This window comes from Cucurbita maxima, unplaced genomic scaffold (genome assembly GCF_002738345.1).
Source record: "Cucurbita maxima cultivar Rimu unplaced genomic scaffold, Cmax_1.0 Cma_Scf00024, whole genome shotgun sequence".
NCBI lineage: Eukaryota > Viridiplantae > Streptophyta > Magnoliopsida > Cucurbitales > Cucurbitaceae > Cucurbita > Cucurbita maxima.
Window position 1 is genome coordinate 2,993,430 of NW_019272040.1, and position 9,900 is coordinate 3,003,329.

At 36.4% G+C, this 9,900-nt stretch overlaps 1 protein-coding gene across 1 annotated transcript; it reads right to left on the reverse strand.

Annotated features, from left to right (window-relative positions):
- Positions 1 to 749: 749 nt before the first annotated feature.
- Positions 750 to 8,812, reverse strand: LOC111498107 (CDPK-related kinase 3-like). The gene is made up of 11 exons (XM_023149193.1): positions 7,909 to 8,812; positions 4,732 to 4,862; positions 4,246 to 4,287; positions 4,053 to 4,161; positions 3,558 to 3,636; positions 2,462 to 2,758; positions 2,199 to 2,308; positions 1,858 to 1,965; positions 1,691 to 1,753; positions 1,186 to 1,353; positions 750 to 1,100 (listed from the first exon to the last, which is right to left on the reverse strand). The coding sequence occupies exons 1-11, from the start codon at positions 8,494 to 8,496 to the stop codon at positions 966 to 968; spliced, it is 1,830 nt and encodes a 609-aa protein (XP_023004961.1). The 5' UTR covers positions 8,497 to 8,812; the 3' UTR covers positions 750 to 965.
- Positions 8,813 to 9,900: the final 1,088 nt, after the last annotated feature.

A 9,900-nucleotide genomic window follows, 5' to 3' on the forward strand; every position in this document is an offset into this window, starting at 1 on the left:
GGGACAACGATATTTAATAATTCTAAATAATGTTCGTGTATGTATGTATATAAGATACTTTTTTTTAAATTTTCATAAATAATATTAAAAATTATTCATAGAAGATAATAAATAATTGGAACAACCTAAAGTAATGAGAAGTTGTAGGTATGGATAGGAAGGCAAATTTAGGGGACAAGCAATAGCATATCATGAGCATGTCCACACAAATATCAAGATGTGTCCTCCTCGTTTGTGGTTCTCGATCAAATCTTTATTTCAATCCGTCCCTACCTCTCTTATTTCGTATGTACAACTATACCATACCCTTTTTATGTTCTTATTTACTTTTTGTTTTATAACGGATTGAGTGAAAATTCGAACCTTCTAGAAGATCGGTAAAATCGGTGCTAGACATTAGCTCACCATAGCTGGTTGAGGTCAAAGTGAGCTGTTTATCTTATAAGACTATGGAGCATTGATAGTGTGACAGTTGACAGCCCAAGACCACCGTTAACAAATATTGTTTTCTTTGGACTTTCCTCTTTTAGGCTTCCCTTCATTGTTTTTAAAAATTAGGCAGAAGTTTCCACACCCTTACAAACAATGTTTCATTTCACTCTCCAACCGATGTAGGATTTCACAATTTCACCCCTTCAAGACCAGTGTTCTCACCGGCACTCGTTCCTCTAATCGATGTGAGATGTCAAGAGATGTAACAAAAAAATAAAAATAAAAATGGAAAGAGTGATGAATAGCAAAAAAGAAAGGAGACTGTGAAGCATTGATAGCTTTTGGTGATATATTATGTGGACTCAACAATCCCTTGCAATTGCCTTCACTAAACATTCAATTTTATACACATTTCCACCCCCCAAAGAGGGAAAAAAGAATCTGAAGTGCCCCTACAATCTTGAACTCCCAACTTTTAACTGAATATATAATGAAGACTTCAAAAAAGAAGAAAAAAAGGGAAGAAAGAAAGACTAATGGTGTCTCGTATTTGAGCTACGTAGGGTGACACCATGTAAGAACTTTGTATACCCAAGAAAACTAAGCTTTCCATCTCCTCTAATCCATTCTTTGAGGATCGAGTATGCTGTCGAACCGAGGTTCAATTCCTGCATTCATACACAGAATACGGTTAGAAAGCATGTTCAGATTAAAATTATTCATGATTCTTAAAAGAGCAAGCTTTTAACGGACCCTAGCTAATTCTTCAACTGATATCACCCGGTTTCCCTCGCGCTCGAAATGCTCGAAGGCCACGCAAGCTATCTGCTCCCACTGGTCAAGAGCTTCCAATTGATGGGTACTGATTGCAGCAGCACAGAACTCCTCGAAGTCCATTCTTCTGAAGGCAAGAGGCTCTAGCTGAAAAACGTATCTTATTTCAGCAATGGGAAGCATGCAAAATTTTTTTTTTGGTACTGTAACAAACTTTTGAAAATAAATTTTGTTGTTTTATTTTATTAGGCGAACTTTCACACTTGTTCCATTGTTAGTGCATATACTGATCCGAATTTCTGTCTAATATTCTACGTTGGACCTTGTTTGGGGACGGGTTAACTCGAATTTAAATAAATCAACATGAAGGGATTATAAGGTGCACTTCCTAATTAAGTTGAAAACCAGCAGACTCAAAATCACAAGTCATAACTATATTTATCAATCTAGCATGAAGAGAAGCATCAGGTGAAAAGACCCATACCAAATTTACAATTTCATGAACCCTCGACTCCCTCATAGCATCTGTTGCGTTCCGCTTTAGAGCCTAGATCATAGGTGTACTTACAAGTCAAAACAAATAGTGAAGGAGACTGATGAATTTATGGTCCTATGCTATAAAAACTAAAGCAGGGCCAAGAAAGCACTGACCATTTTGAAGTTATCAAGCCCAACTCGCCCATCTTGATTTGGTTCCAACAACGCGAACTGAGCTCTAAGATAAAAGAGTTCGTTTTCTGTCAAAGCTTTTGAGAGAGCCTGAAATGGAAGGATGTCATGATCGGAGGATTAAAAACAATTTTAAGTTCCACATAGAAAACATCTAGGCGAGAGAATCACTTTGATTAACTGAAGGGCAAGCCAGACTGAAGCTCAATTAAGAAGATAAGAAATAACCACTTCTTTAAACGACGGAATTAATTTCCGACTCCAGCAACTAAAAAACCAAAAGAAGAAGTAGAAGAATAAGGGAAAGAAGGAAAATATTTTACCTTCATTGCTGCACGTTTGAAAGGAGTAGCATTCAGGTACAACTTCACCAACTTATAGATCAATATATCTAAAGGTATACGACGTGTATCATCCCGCAACCATGGGTGAGCTGCAAACAGAACAGTTAAGTTTAATATGCTACGAGATCGAAGAGAATATAAAAACGATAATAGAAAACTTCAAAAAGTACAGATATTTTCACATTTTCAACCCCTATTCTATGGCCTTGTGAGAAGGAAAGATATAAAAAGGAAAAACTTACTAAGCGCCTGGACTGCAGTCATTCTCTTTCTATAATCTTTGTTGAGGAGCCTTTTCACGAAGTCTTTTGCCTCTGGAGACGCTGAAGGCCATGGTAGATCCTCAAAATTAGGATCTGCTCTCAACACTGCACGGAATATTCCTGATTCCGTTCTAGCCCAAAATGGCCGACTTCCACATAATAAAATATAGGTAATAACCCCAATGCTCCATATATCTGCTTCCAGAGTGTAAGATCTATGAAGCACTTCAGGTGCAACATAATAAGCACTTCCAACAATATCGTTAAGTCTCTCATCTGCATGTGGATAACAAAAGGAAAGAAGTAAATCATCCAATAGACAATGAGAAGTTACTGTAACATAACTTCAGTCTAATGATGTAACAACTCGAGTAGCATGTTCTGGGGTAACACATTTGTCCTACACAAAAATTCGTACTTTTCAAATGCATTCAGTGCAGATGCAGCAGTCTTTCACCATAGCGTAAGGATTTCCATAGTGCACTTTTCTATTTATTCAATTTATGCTATATATGTTAAGAGTGTCAGAATCTATCCATATAAAGTACAATCACAATCAAATAATAAAATATCAGTATATAGATCTTCCAACAGTCATTTAATTTCTATTATAATTGAAATCTTAGTGAAGTTCACATTGAAATTCTGGACAGAAAAACTTGTCTCTCATTAAAGCTTGGGATTAAGATTCTATGATCACCCAACACCAAAAGATCTTGCATTTTTTGGTGGAATGCAGTCCTAGAATTGTAAATATTACGAAGACTAGTTTATTCTTCATGGAGGGCATAAATACTGCAATAAGAGTGGAAAGCCGCCAATGTGTTTTTTATATATATTAGGAGTAGTAATTGTCTCCAAATAGGGCCAGTAGAGTGATTTGTGACAAAAGAAAGGGGTTCACGAGAACACAGGACAAATGACCAAGTGATGTCTTTTTGTATGGCTCTTGTATTCTTGATTTTTTTTTTTTTTTTTTTTTTTCCTCGATGAAAGTTTGGTTTCTATGGATGGAGAAAATAAAAATAAACAAATAGCATAAATAATTTAACAATTAGATAGATCTATTTGTTACCTGGTCTAACAAAGTCTGAAAGACCAAAGTCAATGAGCTTCATATCAGCATCTTCACTTCTAGAAGTAAATAAGAAATTCTGTAGAACATGAAAGAACAACATAAGAAACAAAGCGGAGGCATACAATTACTACAAGAAATAACTTTATTTTCTTTTTCATTTTTTCTTTAGGTGTGCGCGTGGGGGGGTCTCACAAAGCTCTCTGTAACTGTATCTAGTGACATGACATATTTATCGCAAACACTCGTGATTTCTTTCTTTGAATTTCGATATAAAGTCTTATCACGAGTTGTACGATGGGATCCTAGAACTTGCCAAGGAAAAATACCAACTCATCCTTAATAGTATGGAACCAAACAGAAGGCAACTACAACAGAAGTTTTCTAGAATTTAGTTGAAAAACTGTTTACTGAAAAACTTAAACTTCGAGAAAAATTCATTTATAAAAATAAAAAAATAAAAACATAAATAAACAGAAGATAAAAGGAAAAGACCTCAGGCTTTAAGTCACGATGCACAACGCCTTGAAGATGACAAAACGCAACTACACTTAAAATCTGAACAATTATACTTTTGGCATCTTCCTCTGGGTATCTTCCTCCTCTACAATGAGGGAAATTATACTTTAGAATAAATTAAATAAGTCAAAGGCAACACAATATCATTGTTAAGATAAAGATAGAATACCTTGACAAAATTCTGTCTAGAAGTTCCCCACCTTCACATAACCTAAAATGGAATTATAAACAAGATACTTCAAATTGAAATAAAATTATCTCCAGAAACTGAACTGCAAAAAATAAAGAAAACTGTAATGGTTTATCATTTTGATGCTCATTGATAATATAGGGTTATCCAAACTCATTCAGTTCAGACCAAACTGTATACAAATAACAAAGAGAATGCTACATTTTGCTCATTTATTGCATGTTCAAGAAATAAGATTATCAAAATTCCCATATTTCAAATTGAATCCATTATATGACCTGGAAAGAAAGAAATATGGTAGAATTTGAGAGATTCAAAAAACTTAAAAGTTCAAACAACGACTGTTACATCCCCTATGTAGTACAACATAGTGAATTGCAATTGTATCACAGAGAAATGAAATAAAAGTTTAAGATAATTTTTCAGATCCAGAATGATAAGAAATAGAAAAGCGGGAAGACATACTCCATGACTATGTAAACGTTATTGGCATCCTCACATGCATCATGAAATTTTACAAGGTGCCTATGCCCAGATAAAGACTTCAGTATTTTCACCTCTCTCCGAACATCTTCAATTGATATTGCTGTCGTCATCTGCCAAATGGATATTTTAAGAAACACAATGATAGGAAATGCAATTAATGAGGCAGAAGAAAAGGATACAACTCTTTTTTTTATTTTTATTTTTTAATTGATAAGAAACCGAGCTTACATAGCCAAAGAAAAGGATACATGCAGTGAATACATTTGAACAGATGAAGTAATACAACCAATTTTGTAGTGTTTAGAGAGCTATAAGTTCACTTTTAGAGAGAGAAGAGAGTAAACCAGATGACAGTTTAACCTCCTAGAAAATATAAAGATTCAAGGATGGACTTCTCCAATTACGGAAGATTTAATATAGAGACATAACAGGTGGTAGTCCAATGCACCCTCCAGGGAGAACTTGTTTCAAATAGGCAATAATACATGTGGGAACTCAACACAAGCAAACTTGGATATTACTTTACTATGCATGTCCATTTAAATATTTAAATCCACCTTTGTCTCCCTCTCATGGGGTATTATGCATAGCTTAAATGCTGAATGCCAAAGCTGTCTTTTCGCACCTTGTTACTTTGACTCTCTCAGTATTGGTCAGATAAGGTTGAAGCTTTTGGTTGGTATTTTGTATGGCCTGAAACTATTTATGACATACTTGCTACGGTTTTTTGTGAGACATCCCTTCAGTGGTGTTAAGAAGACTTTGTGGCTAGCTATCAACTGAGCTTCTTTTTTGGAATCTTTGGTATGAATGTATTGGTAGAATTTTCAAGGATGTTTCTTCGAATTGTAATTGTTATATGGATTTGGTTTTGTTAAATCTTTTATTGGTGTAAACGTAAACACTACTTCAGTAACTATAGTATTTTTTCTCTTTACTCCCCAATTGAAAACTTTTCATGAAATTCACTTTGATGATGGGGGCTTTTATCTCCCTTCATTTCATTTATCAATGAAATATACCTCTTCTAAAAACATATATATATATATATATATATATATATATATATATATAAGGAGAATTTATCCAAACTAGTGATGCTGTAAATTAAGTTGAATTTATGATTCCACATATAGCTGAATAAAATTTTATGGTCTGTAAAAAAAAATGATACCAATAATATATGACAGTGATTCCATGTTGAATCCTGTACAAATACTGGCCATTGATGTTTCAAATTTTCGGTGGAAGTATATGCTGGACTAATGAACTGTGTAGGAGATTACTGGAGTGATGGAAAGACAGTGGAGAGCTTATGATTTCTGTACTCGAGGCGAAGTCAGAAACTCCTCTCTTACAATGGACGCTACATGCCTGCCCATGCAGTGCAATCACTAATCCCTTCAGTATCCCACCTAGGGCTAAGCGTACATTCACAAGAGTGAAACTCAATTGTAAGAACTGACATAGGGGGAGGAAAAATCACCCAAGCACCGAGCACGTCAAGGACTTACGATTATTGACATTTTTACACCAAGAAAATATTTTCAAGGAGACTGACAGGCACAACACTAAGAAGATAGACAATTTTCTTTTATTCAACAAACCTAGCATCAATATTTATTATCTGTCAGAATTTGCACATGTAGACCCCCATTTAGCAAAGCCATGGTTTTGATTTATAATCAATTTTATCCTCTTCTACCATCAGGTAACCTTATTTTCTCAAAGGTTAAAGAAAGCCACAATCAAAGGTCAAACTACAAGCCAACCTTCAAGAATTTCCCAGTTCTAGTTTCCATCATCTCACCAAAACAATCATTAAACCTTTTGCATCCATCATGCAATTTTTTTTTACTGCACATGGTCCTCATTTAGTTCATGAATGAAAAAATAAATCAACATAAAAAGGGAGATCTTGACTTCTGATGTTTTATCTTCCTTTGTTTTCCTTCTTAATTATTAGTACTTATTATTAGTATTGCGAGAACTAATTCTTAGATTGAAGGATATAATATAACAAGACCCTAGGCGAATCAACAAAGTCAGTTACATATTTATGAAGCATGTAGGGTTAATAACCTTATAAGCGTAATTCTAAACAAATCATGAACTGTTCTCTTTTGAGAAGAGAAATATCAATATCAAAAATGATGAAAATAAAACTACATGCCAAAAAAATGTCAAAATGTTTTGAGTCAAAATTCAGAACTTTTTCCCTATTATTTCTCATTGTTACTGACCGTCATACAACAGCAATTGTAAACTAATATGTGATCTTGGTGTTGAATAGGTTTAGGTGTGGAGACAAACTAGATACCAAAACTCAAGTGTGACGGATTACATGAGCATAATCTACGTCAAATGTGCATCAATTCTAGAAACTATGCCAGAATCCTCAAAATGGTTCACGGATACCAAGTATCTTTTGAGCTAGGAGGCAAAATTAAAGTTGAAATGGATGACAAAATTCATCCTGTCCTAGACTAACTCGGTTTTCTTAAAGTTCAGGCACAAAACCAGTGTATTTTTTCGTCACCGAAAATATACAGGACCTACCCTGTACCATAACGGAGAACAGAGGAGATCATGTGTGACCCAGAAAATCAAATACTATTAAACCTCTGTAATGGACAAGTATGACATATCCAAACTCCAATTTCAGCTAGGCTATTATCCCACTTTCATGTCAAAGCTGCCAACTCTTGAGTGCCAAAGTTTCGTATCATTAAGCAGCAATGCTCCCAATTTGACGCTTCCCAAAATCAAATGTTTTGCATCAAAATGTTATAAACTTCATGTAGCAATCTTAAACCTAACGACTTAATTAAAGCAATCATCCACCGTCCGAAACGCCACCAACCCCAAACCAGAATGAGAGACAGAGACAGAGACAGAGACAGAAAAATCTGAGTACACCAAATCCAAAGTACATTTGGACCCAACACAACAAACAAAAACAATATCGGTATCTATGAACAACAGAACCCAATTCCGAAACAGATGCACAAGTGATGCAGAAGTAGCTAAAAATTATCTCAAAACAACCCTACAATGTACAAAACAGCAGGCAAATCAAGGCAAACAAAGCAAACAAAGCAAATTGAAGTGATTGAAGTCAGGAAAGAAGGAAAATATCACATCACAATAGAGTACCTTCGCTTTAGAGATGATCTTGACGGCAACCGGTTGATCTTTGAGCTCACCTTTCTTCCCTTTAGCAGAGCAAGTATGACCAAAATGCCCTCTCCCAACCTCCTTCCCTAACTCATACTTCGCCCCAAAATTCTTCCCATATCCAAAGCTTTTATCCAGCAACTGCTCCGGCTCCGTCCCCCTCTCCTCCGGGATCGGGCCCTCCTTCGGCTTCGTATACCCAAATCGCTTCGCCAACGAGGCCTTGATGTGCTTGGCCGGCGACGGCGGAGCAAACCTCCGCTTAAAAAACCTCCCCGGCGTCGAAGCCCTAGCCGGCGACGGTGAAACACCGACAGGCAGAGGACTCGCACCAGCTCCCTGTGGATACGGACTCGGCCAAGGGCTAGGGTACGAAGTCCTCGCCGGCGTTGTCGGCGTAGTAGCCCTCACGTTAGCTACGCCGTTTCCTCCTCCACTCCCAGAGGGAAAATGAGATGGATCGCCACCGTAGTCAGGCGTAGACTGCGAAGGGACGGTGGTGGTGATGGTGGTCGGAATAACGCCATTATCAGTTGTCGGAATGGTCTTCCCATAACACTGTCCCATCTCTAAACTCCTCCACTCTCTCTCAGCGTCACTGTTTCACCGCCGACGTGGTATCGGATCACGGCCGAGTCAAAGTCCGCACATCAGACGGCCTCCAACCCTCCGCCCCGATCTGATCCTCTCTCCTTCAAAATTAAGAGAGAGAACGAAAGAGAGATCTAAGCCGAAAGCCAAAGCTCAAAGCGTCACCTACAAAACGTTAAAACCAGAGAATGAAAAAGAATAGAAATTTGAGTCAGAGAAAAGACTGAAGCCCACTGCTACAGAGAGAGAGGGAGAGATTGGGAGAGAGAGACGACGCACCAAAGAGAATGGTTCATGTAAAATACTTTCTTAATCTGAACAAAAACGGCAGAACAATCGGCCATTGATTGATCCGCCAATTGTAGCCGTTGGATTAGGGACTGGTCTACCCGGGCGTACTGTAACTCCCCTGTGCTGTCACACACACAAGTATTTCTCTACTCCCGCTTTTATCCCCCCGCCCTCTCTCTCCCTCTGGACAGCTTCTTTTTCGTTTTTGTCTTTCGTCAGTTTTCTTGCCTTTTTATATATGTTTTTTTTTCTTTTTTCTTAATTTGGTGTCCGTATAATGACTAATAACTTGGGTTTTACTACACTGCGGTAGATTTATTTCAATCTACCTGCACCTACTGCTCATTCTCGGTCGTGTAGTCTCCACGTGCGAAATGTGATGGTTTTTTTTATGACGGAAGGTTCAGATATGCCATGTCATAACGAGCTCATGTGAGCTCGGTTGCACTGTAAAATCAAGGGGGGAAGAATTTTCTTTTATTTTAGTATTATTCTTTTTCTAATATTTTACTACTTTATTTCATAATTTATTATTACATAAAAAAAAAAACAATAACACCGAACAATTGAATTTATCATTATAAATTGTATCAACGCTTCGAAGAGGATGACGGATTCTCCGTATTTCATTTGATGGTAAAAATCAAGTTGAAAGCTAAGTAGCGGTAGTTATAAAGATTCCTCGGGGGCAAAATAACAACGTCTCCTATGAGTTGGGAACGATGCAGGAGAAACAATGAGATTTTTCTTTTCATGGTTTAGATTTGCTCCTTTAAAAAACGATCGAGCACGAAATTCATAATTGGCTAAATAGCCCGTTAATTATGGAATTTTAATTTCTCTAAATTTGGTAGAAAATAACTCAAAATCTTTTTTTTCTTAAAATATAAATAGGAAGAATTTACATTATGAGAATATCATTTTGTTACCATTTTATGTCTCAAAAATGATTGGAGGACTATAAAGAGTAGGGAAGTAATTAAATTATCAATATTCATTTTTTAAATAAGTTACAAAATATATTTTAAATTATTTAAATTGTATTATACTTTTGTGGAATATTATAACGCACGTACTTGAGTAAGAAAG